The sequence below is a fragment of the Psammomys obesus genome, unplaced genomic scaffold, assembly GCF_907164565.1.
Source record: "Psammomys obesus unplaced genomic scaffold, mPsaObe1.curated_primary_1811, whole genome shotgun sequence".
Lineage (NCBI taxonomy): Eukaryota > Metazoa > Chordata > Mammalia > Rodentia > Muridae > Psammomys > Psammomys obesus.
The window spans coordinates 25,277,769-25,294,084 of record NW_026596046.1 but is presented as its reverse complement, the minus strand read 5'-3'; the positions used below and the strand labels follow the sequence as shown (position 1 = coordinate 25,294,084).

Genomic DNA, 16,316 nt, shown 5'->3' with positions numbered 1-16,316 from the left:
ACTGACAGCAGAGAGGGTGGAAAGAAACACACAGTGTAAGAAAAGCCACTTGGGATGATTCTTCAGATGAGTTAAATTAGCTTCAAAGAACGTTAATGGCTTTGGAAGCTGAAGTTGTTAAATGGAATAGGACTTAAATCCTGCTAATTTAAACCAGGAAGGAAGATCAAAGATTCTAGAGCCATCCATTATTTGACAGCTAGCAGTTTCACTGCGCTTTTACAGCATCCATGTCTTGTGCATATTATGAATGGAGTCAGGCTGTTCCTTTCTCTCCAGGCACTTGGCAGACAGAGCTGTTGAGCTGGATCGAGTCAACAGGATTAACCAGGGCTTGCAGGAAGACTGGGACAGGAGCCTGGCAATGAAGAGGCAGCGGGACTTAGAGGAAAAGGCCTTTGAGCGGTAAGAACTAATGGGAACCAGACGGCCTTTGCTTGCAAGAAACTTCACTGTAAATCGGCTTCATGTTTCCTTTCCTCTAACTCAGTGGGTCTCAACCTTCCTAATGCTGCAATCCTTTAACGCAGTTCCTCATGTGGCGCGGACCCGCAGCTACTTCGTAACTGTGATTTTGCTACTGTTATCAATGAACGAATTTGTCAAGAATGAATCTGATATGCAGGATATCTGATATGCCACAGCCAAAGGGGTCTTGACCCACAGGATGAGAACCAATTTGAGTTTAATTCTGGGACGGCAGAGGGTTCAGGTGCCAACCCGAGTCAATTAGTATTGCCCTTTACAAGACTTTCTGGGGAGAACAAATCTGCAGCAATTGATTTGAAATGTCTTTTGTGGAGAAATGCTGCTGCTTGATTCAAAATGGGGCTGGACAATACTGTGCTGTATGTTAAGATTTTAGTGACCATGCTTTGTTTTTGCTTTGGTGCTTCCACTTTGTTGAGGGTTGCAGTTTTCTTTGGATTGAGTACTTTGACACAGGGGGAGTTTCTGCTTTAAACACTCCCAAAGCTCATGGAAATTTTTTGGATGGTTCTTCTTTTCTTTTTTTTCTCTAAGTTAATTAACTAACTTTACATCCCAACCTCAGCCTCTCCTTCCTCTCCTCCTGGTAGAATAATTTTTCTTTTGATATAGGGTATTGCTCTGTAGTCCTTGCTGGACCGGAACTTGCTTTATAGAGCAGGCTGGCCTCAAACTCACAGAGATTCATCTGCCTCTGCCTCCCGAGTTCTTGGACTAAAGGTGGACACTACCATGCCTGGCCTTTATGGATGGGGTTTAAGAAGGGCAGAGTCAAGGAAATGTTGAAAATGGGAAAAATGAGGCAGACACAGCGGAGCAAGGCCCCACTCCAGTTGTGTATTTGCAGTTTGAATCTGCTGTTTATAATTAGCACTGACTTTGGAAAGGCTGCTAGTGTTAGTCATGTTTTTAAATTTGTAAACTATGAATGTGAACAATTGCCTGAACTAGCACAGGAGTTTTAGGGATTAACAACTGAAAAGACGGGAAAGTATTGTACTTTGAAAACAATAGAAATCCTTTAGAAATTTAAGGTAAGATTTTATAGAACGAAAAAAAAAAAGACTTTATAAAAATGTTAAAAATCCAATGAAACTGGTCCAACCTATACAATCAGATTATCAGGACTACACACAACAAAAAAAAAAAAATAGTTTAACTGGCTACTTTTCAACTACTGTTTTAGATTTAACATTTCCTTCGTGTGTGTGTGTGTGTGTGTGTGTGTGTGTGTGTGTGTGGTGTGTAGATGTGTGCGTGCAATGGACACACGTTTACCTGTACCCGAGGAGGCCAGGAGAGAGTGTCAGATCCCGTGGAGTTGGAGTTACAGGCAGCTGTGAGTCGAACCAAACGCAGGTCCTCTGAAAAGTAGCAATGCATTCTTAAAGGCTGAGCCATCTCTCCAGCCCCAACTTAATAAAAAAATTTATTTTATATAGAAGTTTTTTTTGCCTGCGTGTGTGTGTGTGTGTATGTGTGTGTGTGTGTGTGTGTGCTCTCCTTGTGTGTCCAGCATCCAAGGAGGTCAGAGGAATGTTATAGGGTCTCCTGGACCCGGAGTTAGCGGATGGTTATGAGCCACCATGTGGATGCTGGGAATCAAACCTGGGTCCTCTGGAAGAGGAGCCCGTGTTCTTAACGCAGCTGCCTCTCCAGGTCCAGCACTGTTGGTTTTCCAGTCATCGCTCTTCGTCTGCCAGTCTTTCCTGTAGAGTTTCTTGACAGGCGCTCCTCGTCTGATTTTCTAATTGTGGAGCTCATTGGTGACATAGAACGTACAAGGGATAACATGATGAACAGGAGAAGTGGGGCTGTTTGAGCCAGAGAAGAGGAGGAGTGTGGGAGTTGGAGAGCTCAAACTACGTTTTCTTGAAAAAAACAGGGAGAAGCAGCGAGGCGAATGCCAGCACAGTTTTGTTGGGATTCGGGAAGAACGCTTGGCCAACGTAATGGTAACAGATAGAGGAGTCACAGGAAATAATTGTGAGCTCAAGTTAGCAAATATGCTCCTAGGGGTATGACACAGGAGAAAGGCTACCTCACTGCCCAGGCCAGGCTGTGGTGGGTGGTGACTCAAGCGGGCAGCAGATAGGAAGAAGGAAGTAGTTGATGTAAAAAGGAAACCAAGCAAAAACAAAAGCAAGATTCCTGTTTATGCAGTTGGCATACGACAGCTCTGTCCCATTTCTAGTGTAATGCAGATAGGTCTTGCATATTTCCAAGATTCTTTTCTCTAAGGGTTTTCTTAGATACTGGGCATGTGTGTGCATGCGTGTGTGTGTGTGTGTGCACACGCACATAGGAGCTCGCGATTGTGTGTGTGGATGCATGTGCCCTTGTGTGCAGTGGCCTGCGGAGGCCAGAGGTCAACTTTAAATGGGACTGTCCATCTTGCTTTTTGAGACAGGTTTTATCATGGCCTGAAGCTTGTCAAGTAAGCTGGGCTTAATTGACATGATTTCTGGGAATCAAACTCAAGCCCTCATGCTTGTATGCCAAACACTTTTTTGATATCCTTCCTCCAGACCCTTATAGTTGAAAGCCAACTTTTTCCTGCTGCTGAGGTGGGGGTTGGGGTAGGGGTATTGACCTAGCCTTGTGCTTTCTACAGAATTCTGTCCTTGCAGAAATGTTGATGGGTCCTGGGAGCATACTTGGGACTGGCTTGCAGAACTGGGAACTTTTAAAGTGGAATATCAGTCACTGTTGGCCTTCATCTCCACTTCCTGTTTGTTTGTTTCCCCATCTTTGGGCCTACTTTCTGTCCTTTATTTTCATTTGTTTGTTTTGCTCTGTTTACCAGACAGGGTTTCTCTGTGTAGCCTTAGCTGCCCTGGACTCACTTTGTAGACCAGGTTGATCTTGAATTCACAGAGATTCACCTGCTTCTGCCTGGATGAGTGCTGGGATTACAGGCGTGTGTCATGGTCCTTGGCTTTCTGTCCTGTGCTTAACTCTCCAGACACTCTGGCCTCCTGGGACTTGTCTTTTTCAACTCCTTAGTTCTTTGCACATGTTGAATATTACCAGCAGCTTAATGGCATCATTCCTTTTTCAATCAAGGTCCCTAGGGAGTGAGAAGGAAGCAGTACAAATATGGCGGAACACCAAAGCTTTGGGCCACCTTGGATGGTGGGGGTAACCTTGGACTTTATGTGCTCAGGGTTAGGCTAGGCATGAAGGAAGGGTCAAATGCTGGGAAGGCACATGGCTGTTGACTGGGATGGAGCCGACAGTAGATGCGAGAATCCACTGGGGTAAGCAACAGGTGGCAGAGTGAGGCCCTGGGGACTCTAAGAGCCTTGAGAGCAAAGACCAGGCACCATTTTTTTTTCTCTCTGGGGCTAGGGACTTGGGGAGTACCTGATGATGTCAGCTTTTGCTTTCCTCTCCCCAGGGCTTCTGACAAGCTGTTCCTCTTGGACCAGTGTGAGAAATACCGGCGCTGCAGGCAGTGCCAGAGGCGCACCTCCAACGCTGGTGACAGCAACGTGTGGCCCCTAAATAAGTTCCTGCAGGGCTCCCGATTGCTTCTGTAGAGCTCAGCATTTGAACCCGTGTTTCCTGAGGAACATTTGTTTGGAGAGATTGATATTTATTTTGTATAGTTGTACCCCAGAGGAAAAAAAAGATTGCTTTAAAACCCTTTCTTTAATTCATGTCTACTGACTGTTCTCTGCATATCCCCTGAATTTGGTTCTGATGGCTGTGGAAACATGCTTAGCCTAGAGCCCCTTGCTATGGGGGCTGGGAGTGGGACACAACTTCTTGCTGGATGCTGAGACAGTGTGGATCCAGCTCTGTGACTTTCTTTTAGAAACTTCATATTTTTCCATCTGTAAAGAAAATATTATAATAAATGTTTTCTAAGAGCTGGCTATCCACGGTGATTTGTAACGGTATGTTTTATCCCCTCCCCAACTTTTAAAACATTTTTACTTATTCTTTGAAAATTTCATGCACTTCTACGATGTATTTTGATCGCCACCTTTCTCCAGTTTCGCCTACTGCATCCTAACTAACATCCCTCCCTTATGCCCTCTGTTGTTTTTGTTACTAATAACCTCTTGAGTCCAATTAACACTGAACACTGAACTTGAATGTGAGGCTATCCAGTGGAGCACGGGCACATCCCCAATGGAGAATGACTTTCCCTCCTTCAGTAGCCATCAACTGTCAGTAGCTCCTCCTCCAGGGGTGGGGCCCCAGGAACTCTTCTCTCCTCCATCAGATGACCCACTAGAATTTCGACTCACTGATATTAGGCGGGTCTTCTGCAGGCAACCACAGCTGCTGCGAACTGACATGTGCATTAGCTATGTCATGAAGCCGACACAGCACATTTCTCCCTATCTGCCATCTCTTTCGTCCTTCTGCCTCTTCTTCAGCAATACTCGCCAGGTCTTTGTTGAGCCCTGCTTTTAAGGTCAAAGTCTGGCATTACTGAACAGGCCCTGAGGTCAGTGCTAAAGTGATGGACTCCCTTCCTCATCTGGGTTCCCTTCTCTCTGCCTGATCTGAGGAAAGTCCAAGTCCTCTAAGGAGTGTCACCTCGCCCTCAGGAGATTACAGACCCAACCTTTCCTGATAAGAAACCCATTCAGTGTTCACCTGGGGATTCCCGAAGCCCTCTCCCTTCATGCTAATGAGCTGCCTTGGTACCTTAGCTTTCAGCCAATGACCTTTTTCCATCCTGGAGTTCTGAGAGCTTTTCATCTATGGGCACAAGCATACACGATCATTTAGTCAAACAACAGTAAATTTCCCCACTAGAGCCTATGAGCTCCAGATACGGGCTTTTGACCAGGTTTACTTCATCTGAGACTATTTTGCCTTTATTCTTGAAGGAGACTTTTCTCGGATATATGAATGTGGGTGGGTCGTTATTGCCTTTTAGTATTTTAAACAAGCTAGTCGGTGGCGTCTGCTGCAATGGGTTCTGAGAAGCTGTCCAGTGATTTTGTAATTCCCTGTATGCACATGCTGCTTTATCTGTTTTCAAGATTTTCCTCTTGACTCTTGGTTTTCAGTAGTTTGGCTACGATAGATTTTACAGAGTGGTCTTGCTTTATGTGATTTGTGTGTGCCTGTGTACCCATATGTGAATGGGAGTGCAGGTGGCCTTGGATCCTAGAAGAGGGCACCATCTCCCCTGGAGCTGGAGTTTCAGGGGTTTGTGAATGGCCTGACTGTGGTGCTGAACACTGATCCTCTGCAGAAGTGCTAAATGCTCTTCACCGCTGAACCTCCCTCTAGCCCAGGGTCATTCCTATTAGTCCATGTTCAATTACACTGAATTATGTTTAATGTTAGACCCCCCTCATATGTGTATATAATGTATCTTTAATTATATGCAATCCAGATTCCTTTTCCTACTTCCTCTCTGGAACTTTACCTTCATGCTCCCAGCCCCTTAATAGAATCCACTGAGTCCAAACTGAGTGTGGGGCTATCCACTGGGGACAAAAGGAAACTACCGGAGGCCATACTACTAAAGAAAAATGCCTTTTCTTCCCCCAGAAGCCATCGACGGCTGATAGTTCCTCAGTGGTGGTAGAGTTCCGTGGGCCCTTCCCCCATCCACGCTGGAATGCTGGCTGACTTGGTCTTGCATAGATCTCGTGCAGGTAACCACTGCTGCTGTTAGTTCATGAGTGCAGTGGTCCCATTCCGTGTCCCGAAGCTGGCATTTTGCAGCACTCCTCCCTATTCTGCATTCCTCTCTCTAAATGTGTTTTGAACCATGGGTGGCGGTGGTGGTAGTGGTTTGACATAAGCGTTCCATTTAGGGTTGAATACTCAATAGTCACGTATCCTCATCGCTTTAAATAGTGATCGTTGCTGCTGTTCATACCAGAAGAAGCATCTCTGGTCGAGGTTGAGAGCAGCACCGTTTCAAGGTATAAACACAAATATAAGGCAATTTGACAGCATTGACCACAGAGTAAAACAGCAGTCGGAGGTCCCATCTCCATGAACTGTGATCTCCTTTTGATCTGTTTATACCATCAAGCTTGAAATTATTCCTGCGGCACAGGTCTCAGATCCATTCAGAAAGCCGCTGGGTTACCCGTGATAATTATGCCTCTATGGCATCTGTCGGCGGACTTTGCCAGACAGGGGGGTATTGTGGCACACACAGTCCAGCGCTGATGAGACTGCTGCCGCCTGTTCTCTCCCAAGCAGTCTGCATGGTGTCTTCTGACAGAGAAATTTCAGGTCGATCCAGCTTGATTTCATAGTCTATGCTCTGCAACCAGAGTGTTGTATTTTTACCACTAGGGTCTCGCCATCTAGACATGGTGGGAAATCAAGAGTAATGGTGATGGCTTGTGTTTTTTTTGGGGATGTCTCTGGGATCTCCCTGACCAACAATTTGTAGGAAAGTATGCCAAGCCTACCACGAACGTTTTCATTTAATGACCCATTAATTAAATGTGCACGGCTCAGTACTCAGGGGGACATGCTTGCTGCCAGGTTGAGGACCTAAATGTGATCCCCAGGACCTACCCCGCAGAAGGGGAGAACTGAGCCTTGTAACTGATTTCCACGGGATGAGCACACACAAATAACGTAATAAATGCGGCAGGCAGGGAAGGGAGTGGGAGAATGAAGTGAAGATCAGGGCCGGGGGATGTGGTTCATGTTGGTACAGCGCTTGCTTACCATACAAGGAAGCTCTGCTTTCCATTCCCAACGCTGCATCAGAGGACCATGCAGCCTGCGCTCTCAGCTCTTGTAAGGTAAGAGAAGCTAGAGTGAGGGCTTCGAAGCTATCCTTGGCTACAGGAGATCCTGAGGGGTGTGTGTGTGTGTAGTGAATTGGGGGAAAAAAAATCCAAAAGATGTTGTTTGCTAGAGTTAAATATGAAGCAGGCACAACACAACTACTCAGACCTTCTGCGGTCCTCCTGCTTCCTATCCTCGCAGGCGTCTCCCTCTAGCAGGCTTTGTCCCTGACTCTGTCCAGCCTCCCTAGCTTTTCCCCCACCACCCCAGCACTTCCCGCTTCAGTATAGATGGCATCAGAGGAACGATCCAACGAACCCGGGGCTCATTGGCTCTGGGTCCTCCACAGCGGCTGGTAAGGAGGTGCTCAGATCCACTTGGGCTCTGAAGGCGATGGCTTGGGACTCAGGGGAAACTGGGAGCGCCCTGACTGGTTCCCTCTGCAGCTCCCCCAGCTTCTAGGGCGGGGGAGACGGTGCTTCGTCCTTGCAGTCCATCTGCAGTGACGCCCACCTATGTTGCTGCCTGCATCTCCAGCATCGGGCTGGCTGTGCGCTTAGGACATGGCCGTTCGTTCATGAGTAAGTCAATTCCCTTCGGTAGTGCTGACCTTCACCCACTTACGGAGCTTCTGCTGGAAATTCCCGCCAGGCATCGCGCCACCTCAGTGGACTGGAGGGAGCCATCAGCGCTCCAGCAGGACGCCGTTAAAGTAGAGTCACGGTTTGGTCACCAGGTTCAGAGTGGCCGGGGCTAACTTCTATGCCTTGCTTTTGTGTTGACATATTGAGGCTTGCGGTTTTCCTGATGCGGTTCTTTTCCTGTCCTCTCTCAACTTGATCTTCAAAGCGCTGGGAATTTCAGGCGGCGGGCACTGGACTTTGATTTCTTGAAATATTTTTTTTCCTTTTTTTTTTTTAACTATATGAAGAGTTACTTCTAACTAGAGTGACAACACTTTGATGACCCACCCACCTGCTGTGGAGTTCACTTACAGGTATATGAGGTTTTCTTACCACACATAACCCAACCGGTGCAACCCGGAACAGATTTAGAGGGACTTAAGAGCTACAGAATTACCACGAGAGTAGGAGTGTGTGAGGCAATTTATGACATGGCTCTTGTTGAGAAAGAAGGCGTCCAGGCTCTAGACTGGCCTTTTGATGATGGCTCATCACTGTCCAAGCAGATGGTGGCCCACCTGTTAAGTCTTGCGAACATGAAATCCGGGAGGAGCCTGATTGTTGTACCTGCGCTGCAGGTCTGGGGAGAACGCTGGTGCTTGTTGCCTTAGCAGACACTGGAAGGACAGTGAAAAAGGAAGACCAGCTACCAGCCACAGCCTATAAAACAAAAGCAGGCACGAGCTTTCAACAGCAAGCAGCTTTTGCACTGGGAGAAACATTGTTCTAAAATATGGCTGCTTTTCAGTCTCCAGTGGAAACAAGTGTTCAATAAAAGATGGCTGCTTGATGCTGTTTCCTTGGGAGTGAAGCTTGAGATATGACCTAACCTATTGCGAGTGTTAGCCAATAATAAAGGCTTAATGAATGAGTTTCGTAATGTTTCCATGGGAATGTTAAAGCTACAAGCTTGATAGAAATGCAACATCTGTTATGCTTATTACTACTATCATATGCAAGATATGTAAGAAATTTAGTGAGATTGGCCACCAAGACATAACACAGTACTTGTCTATTTTCAGGAATACAGAATTAAAAACAGCATTCCAGGCCTTATGTGGTTTATTCCTTAGGTGAATTTTCAAACATTGCAAGTGTATAGTTATTTGTCTGCTCTTTGGTGTTCATCTCCTTGTCTATGCACTGGTATACATCAAGATTGTGCAAGAGTTGCTTCTGTGGGATTTTGAATTTCACAGTGATTAAATGCATTTCCATAAATTTCATTTTATGCTGTTTTAAAACCTCTATTTTGAAAAGCCGGTTTTGGTAGAAGCTCCTGCAAGATCCATTCTGTACAGAAGCAGTGTATGTTTAATGTCTTCTGATAAAAATGCCTTGCCATAAATGTTTATATTTGGTGTACAAATTAAAGGAGGAAGGTTGAGGACAGAATGGGAAAAGACTATGAAATAAAAAAAAAATTGTGCAGGATATAAAGTTTTTAATTTAGTAAGTAATTTGCATGTGTTTATGTGGCTATGTGTGTGTGTTTGTGTGTGCATGCGTGGCAGAGATTAACCTCGGAGAGCGAGTGGCTTTGTCAGTTGTTCTCTCTTTGGTGTTTTGAAATAGGGTCTCTCAACTTTTACGTGGAGCTTGCCAGTTGAGCTAGGCTGGTTGGTCAGTGAGCCTCAGGGACCAGCTGTGTCTGCTTCCCCAGTGCTGGGAAGACAAGCGCATCTGGTTACTCTCAGCTTTTTCACAAAGGGATTGGACTCATGTTTGCACGGCAAACTCATTACTTACTGAGCCATTTATAAAAGGTAGAGTTGTGTTATCTTTGGAGCTAAACCAGTGCTTAATTATCTAGTTTCTGAAACTCTTTTTTTTTTTTTTTGGTCAAACATTAGAAATTACTTACTACCTATTACTTTGCTTTAAAGTCTGATATTTTCCCAACCAAAAACACATTTCTACTAATTAACTGGACATTTAATAATTTATGTTTTTAAAATTATGTGACTTAAAATTAGGGTTCTCAATGATCATTTTTATTGTAAAATTGACGAAATGATTCCATGTTTTAATGTTGAGACAACCGTATTTTCGCTACGGGGAAGAATAGTTTGAGTTCTGTGGGAGAAACAACCGGAAGGGTGTTTTCTATCGCCAAGCACTGTCCAAGCTTAAACATCTGAATAATGAATCACAAGAGAGACGTCCAAGATATCTGATATAGTATGATAGAACAAATGCATTCTTAAGTAAATTACAAAGGTTTACAGCTGTGAGTTGACTGTAAGTGGTAACAATTCTAAACCCCGAACATCTAATAATACTGGGCTAAAAGATAAAGTATGGTCATGGCTGTACGAAAGATTGAAGTGTCCCGTAACTCTAACATTTATCTATATGGGTTGAATAGACAAAAAGTCTGTAATATGTAGAACTAAAATAATAATCCCCCAAACGAAGAGTATTCCATCCAATCACATTGCTGTGCATATCTTTTTGAAGAGGGTGTGGTGGCACACGCCTTTAATCCCAGCCCTGAGGGAGGTGGAGGCAGGTGGATCGCTGTGAGTTCAAGACCACCCTGGTCCTCAAAGCAAGTCCAGGACAGCCAAGGCTACACAGAGAAACCCTGTCTTGAAAGAGAGAATGTGAAATGTTTTCTGAAATTTGACGCTAACATTTGGCAAAAAAATTCCTCAACAAATTTAAAAATATTTCAGTAAGTCATAACATATTCTCAGACTATAATTCAATGATATTAGGAACACGTTTTGAATTTTTAAAATCTATGTCTAGAGCCTTTTACTTTGTACATGAATGTAGTAGATGATGGAATCACAAGACACTGCACCAATTAAATATAGCAGGGCTCTCCGGACCCACCAATGATTAAATAATGATACAGACTTATTAATATTTATTATAGTTAAGGCCTTTGGCTGGGCCCTTAGCTAACTCAATCTAAATTGACCTGACTATTCTAGCCTAATGTCCTACCATGTGGTTAGTTCTTTTCATCTCTTTCAGTCGAGATATGTCTGTGCCTTTCCATGTCCTGCTGGCAAATCTCCAGTCTCTCAGTTCTTCTCCTAGACTTTCTATCTATGCCCCAAAGTCCCACCTTCCACTTCTTACTCAGCCATCAGCCATCAGCTCTTTATGAAAAGCCAGTAGGGAAACTACCAAGATCCAGCTAGTGCTTAGCTCTCTGCCGGTATCAGTCAACAATTGACAATGCAGAGACACACCTTCATACAATGTACCCCAACAAAGAAAATACGAAGACATTTCAAAAGTCATATACTTAGAGATATGTGAAAGCTATGGGAGGAATATGGACTAGCAGTACAGGAATTCCTTGGAGGGAGCTTTTCTGATGTAAGCAGCCATTTTCTTCACTGTGTGCACTACTGATTCTGGACATGGAATAAAAAGGATTAGGTTGGGTCCAGGCAGATTATTTCTCCCTTGGAAATGAGACATCCAACAAGGCTATTAGTGGTCATGTGGGTTGATGCAATAGATCAGAAAATTGAAAACCTCAGCCAGTTCTTCCATCTTTTGTAAATTGTATTTCCCGGGACACAGGCATTAAATGTGAGACTGTAATCAGAGATTTATTGGAGAGTCTTCACTAGGACTCACTATTTTGTTCTTTTCTAGACATGTATAGTTTTACTTATTACATTTAGGTCTGCGCTTTGGGGATATTATTGGCTGAGTACTAGCACCAAAGAAGCTAATGTTGGAAGAATAAGACCCAAACAAGAAGTGATTGAATCATGATTTCGCTAAACACTCTTCATGGATCTTAATAGTTTTCCTGGCTTGTACTGAGAGACAAGCAAACAGGAACAACACATTATATGCAGTGAGAATCCTGGCTGAGTAGACGGCAGGGGTAGGTCTTAGCCATGATTTATACAGTTAAAGGAGATAGACCATAGGAGAAGCTCCAAGTCTTTCTTTTCTGTTTGTCTTGCAGTGTGTGTACTCCCAAACATGAGAGAGGTAGAAGTTTTCACGAAACTGGCTTAAGAAACACCCGGGACAGACTGAAGTCACCTCTACACAAAAGCTGCTTTGAATGGCTCAATTATTTCAATGTGAAGGATGGAAGGGAGAGAGTGTTCCAGAGCCTGGGACACTAAATCAAGTCTCCTTTAGCCATTAAATCAACACATTTTCCATGGTGTTCCCTCTTATTGCTTCTTTTTTCCTTTGTTCTTTGGCATGCTGACCCTTCCCACCCCTATTTCTCTAATTTTCCTATTAGTAATGACAAAAAAGTACAGTACCCAGCAAACCAAAGGGCAGTGACCATTCTTGATGAGCCTCTAGTCACTCAGCCCCACATTATACTGAGTCTTGAAGCCAATGTATTCTTCTGAAAGGGATTAACTCCCTGATGGGTGGACCTCTTTTTTTTTTTTTTTCCCCCAGCAGGTGGCTTTGCTTACATTTCTTGAGTTCTTATGACTTATCCTTTACTCTTGGGGCAAAGGGCAAACACTGCTTTCTGTTCTTGTCTTCATAGATACAAACTTCTCTCTTTTATATGAACATGTTTTTCAAGGACATAACTACTCTCTTATGAAAGAGGACTTGTTCCAATCTAGATCCTTGAGCTCTACAAAAGTGGGATTCTAGGCAGAATTTCCCACAAGGCTTGGTTAGTAATCAGCAATTAATAGCAAAGGAAACGTTTGGAAAGGATTCAAACGGTTATAGAAAAGTGAGCTTCCAGGGCCTTCAGGAACAAAGCTGTTATCTGATGTATGCCTAAGCATCTCCCCAAACACACAAAGGAAAACAAGCAACAAACAGAAATAACCATGGCAGAAAGGCTGGCCATTTTGGAACCTGTTTATATTGTATTTCTTCATTCAGCCCCAACAAGCCCAGGAGATTACATCAGACCTTCTGAACATTCATAGCTTCCTTAGGCCAACTGTAGGTGTCTAGAGTGAAGGAGTCATAGTCTGGAGTGTAGATCAGAGATCTTATAAATGCCTCCTTGTCCTTGGGCTCTGGATAGTAGGAGGCCAGGTTGTGTTTGTATGCATAGTCGAGGACCTAGGAAAAACATGTTTGGGTAAGGAACTAGATCTATGGCCAGGTGCAAAGAATATACCCAGAATAATCAGACATATAATCTCTTCACCTATAGCACCACTGGAAGGGGAGGATTAAAACTTTTTCCCTAGACAGTACTTGCTTCTTTTCCCAAGGGGTTAGTAGTCTCCCTTTTCCTAAGCTCTGAAGATGAAGGATTCATACCCAGTGCCTGGGCCGGGCTTAAAGAGGCCCAGCCTATCACACCTGCTTCTCACTCCCTGAGGGTTTCCGGCCGTGATAGTCCTCATGCGTGCTTCAGTCTACTGGTTGGGAAGCAGAGTAATGATAACCGTTTTCTAGAGTGATGTGAATATAATTAGCAACAATCACCCCGTTAACCCACTCCCATGTAGACTGAAGTGGATGAACTGGATGGTCATCCTGTGAACAAATTGGCCCCATTGACGGAAGTGGGTTGGCTGAGTTGGACTGGTGTTGGACTGTATAGCTGCTCTGGATGACTCACAGGGACTATGTATTGTTGTGTAGTATACTTTCTAAAATTGTCATTCTTGCAGAAAAATCATATACACTCATGGAAATGGTATCACATACCCACTGCCCAGCTTAGAAGCTTGTGGGGGAAATGTGGGAGCTTCCTTAGCATTGGCTTGAGGGGTGTTTAGGGTGGGGCTCAGGCTGTTTGGCAGGTAGGAGTCTGTCACTCTGTCTTTGGGCTGCATGCAGGGACCCTTAGCCCCCCTGAGTCACAGGAAAAGGTGGAGCCTCACTACCTGTATTAGAGGGGTATGACTAGGATGCCCCTTACTTTGACTGCAATTCTCAGTGACACATCTCGGATGGTGCTGAGCGGTGGGTACAGTCTTCCCTGGGACAGGTGCTGCTCAGATACTTCCTGGGCAATTTGCTAGACAGAGAGAGGGAGGGAGGGGGGAGAGTTTCTTCCTGCTCAGAACAACAGAACAAATCCATCCCATTATCCCAAAGCTTGCCCAGGTGCTGCAGCCATTGCCACACATAGCCCCAAGGGAGCTTAATGCTTAGGGTTATTCTTTCTATAGTAACCCCGGCTGAAGTTTAAAATAGCACGGGGCTCCTTGAATTCTAAAAGGAAATCGCAAAGACCAAGATGAATAAACCCATGACTGGTAAATAAAGATTCTGTCCTACAGTTGCTCACAACCTGTTATACAGGACTCTCTGGGCCCCTTACTTCTTGGGTCCTAGTCTCCTTCCACATGCTGCCCCTCTTATTATTCTAGGTGGTCATTCTCTGTTCATGGTCCTATGAGCTTTCCTTTTCAGCCTTGTTTCTGTTCTGATGCCAGGGTTGGGGGGTGGTGAGTGGGTAGAAGAAATAAGGGAGGACGAATCTAGGGGTCACTGGGCTTGATCCACCAACCCTATTAGAAACATCCTAGGGAGAGAAGACAGCGGTACCTCTGCCGTCAGGAGGAAGATTTCATCTGGGATGTGTCGGATCCCGCCGGCGATGATGCCCAGTGCCACCCCAGGAAACACATAGGCATTGTTTCCCTGACCGGGAGTGAATGTCCTGCCATCTTCCAGAGTCACACTCTTGAAAGGACTTCCACTGGCAAAGATCGCTTGGCCCTGGAGGCGGGAAGAAAAGCAGAGTTGGAGCTTGGAGACAGGTTTGGGACAGTCCTCATAGTCCTCATAGTCTATTCTTATCTCTTAAACGCTGGGTCCATCTTCACCTTCCCCTAACGTCCAGAACTGGAGTGAGAACTTTGTAAATATTCTAAGAACAATTTATTTATTTGACTAGGAAGCTAAGTCCTACCTCCCTTCAAGTAGAGATCATGGTGCCTCTCCCCACAACATCTGGGATGGCCAACCCAGGACAGTTGTCTAGAGAATACAGAGGCCACGGGTCTGGACAAAGCTCTCTTGTATGGGGGAACTTTGAAAAGTGCAGTATCATGGAAAGAGCTTTGGTTTTGGAGTTAGATGTAGGTTTGAGGGCTAGCTCTATTCTTCATTAGCATGATGACCTTGGGAAGGCTGATTTATCTTTCTAACCCTCAGTTTGCTCACAGTGACGGGGCACTCTTTGTCACCCTGAGAGGGTTGCTGGTAGTAACTGCTACTACTTTCTCTCAGCCGGTGGGAGGAAGGACTCCCCGCTGACCTCGGTGACCCGGTAGCACTTCTCAGCTGTGCACTCAGCCTTGCTGGTGGGGTTGCTCAGGGCAAAGATGATAGGGCGCTCATGGAAGGAAGCCATGTCCCTCAGAATCTGCTCCGTGAAGGCTCCTGCGATGGCAGCAACACCTACAGGGAAAAGGGGGGGGGTAGTGGGGAGTGCCTACTCTGTACAAACATTCCATTTCTCTTCTTGTGGCACTGGCAAGGGAACTAGGTACCCCATGGCAGACTTGGAAATCCCTGGGGTTAGAATCTGCTATAGGAGCTAAGAGAGCAGAAGGGAAAAAGAGCCCTTTTGCTTGAGTTGGCTGAGACCTCTTGTTCATTCCATGGAGACCACTGGTTCATTTTAGGCCTGTGATCTCTAAGGCATACCTTGAAGGCATTCCTGAACATTGTTGTTGAGAGCAGAGTGTTCCTCTAGTACAGACACAAGGGCCAGGGTCTCTGTCTTGGGGTGGAAGGAGTGCCCATCTTCATGCTAGAGAGCAAGCTCTCCCAGTGTATTATATCACTCTGTGTTAACAAGTCCCAACTCTGGTCCCTCATATCTATAGTCTGTATACAGAAGTCACTCAATAAACGTGTATGGCATTGAACCAGGCACAGAAAAGGGAAAACAATTGTACTTCATTGGCTGTTTATGACTCTTTGCTGAGTCTCAGACTCTCCATCTGCAAGTCAAGAGGGTTAGCTGGGCTGGTAGTAGGGCCCCTCCTTCCTCCTACCTATAATTGCTGTGGGCTTCACCAGCCTCACTACCTCCTCCAGGGAGTTGACTTCAGCATGGTCTTGGGCAAACTTCTCCTTCTCATGGTTCAGGTGGCTCCTGCCCTGTGGGGAAGAAGGAAGATGGGGCCGCTGGAGTGTTGGGGACCTGCTGTTAGGATCCCGACAGTGTTCCTAACTGGGCCTTTGGAAGAGTGAGGCCCAGACCCTCGATCAGACTCCTCAATAGGACCTAAGGCGAATCCTAAGGAAAGGTGTGCACGTGTTTCTTTTAGAAAACATTTAATTGCATGGGTGTTTCTGCCTGCTTGTGAGCGCGCTTCATGTGCATGTAGTGACTGTCAGGGCTATAAGGGCCCTGGCACCTATGAAAGTGAACTTACAAACAGTTGTTAGCCACCGTGTGTGTGCTGGGAATCAAGTCAGGTCAAATCAAATCAAATCAAATCAAATCAAATCAAATCAAATCAAATC

The 16,316-nt window shown here is 45.2% G+C and overlaps 2 protein-coding genes across 3 annotated transcripts in view; one reads left to right on the top strand and one right to left on the bottom strand.

The window, feature by feature from the left end:
- Ccdc81 (coiled-coil domain containing 81) overlaps positions 1-4,347 on the top strand; it is a 34,943-nt gene extending 30,596 nt beyond the window's left edge. The window contains exons 14-15 of the mRNA XM_055623711.1: positions 280-405; positions 3,890-4,347. Of these exons, the coding sequence (XP_055479686.1) occupies positions 280-405; positions 3,890-4,031 (268 nt within the window). The 3' untranslated portion in view covers positions 4,032-4,347. The remainder of the gene's footprint in view (positions 1-279; positions 406-3,889) is intronic.
- Positions 4,348-12,311: 7,964 nt separating this feature from the next.
- The window catches only part of Me3 (malic enzyme 3), a 178,756-nt gene continuing 174,751 nt past the window's right edge, over positions 12,312-16,316 (bottom strand). For both annotated transcript variants that reach the window (XM_055623496.1, XM_055623497.1), the window contains 5 exons: positions 15,842-15,947; positions 15,097-15,239; positions 14,382-14,555; positions 13,750-13,848; positions 12,312-12,938 (listed from right to left, as the gene is read on the bottom strand). In XM_055623496.1, coding sequence (XP_055479471.1) covers positions 12,777-12,938; positions 13,750-13,848; positions 14,382-14,555; positions 15,097-15,239; positions 15,842-15,947 — 684 coding nt within the window. In that variant the 3' untranslated portion in view covers positions 12,312-12,776. The remainder of the gene's footprint in view (positions 12,939-13,749; positions 13,849-14,381; positions 14,556-15,096; positions 15,240-15,841; positions 15,948-16,316) is intronic.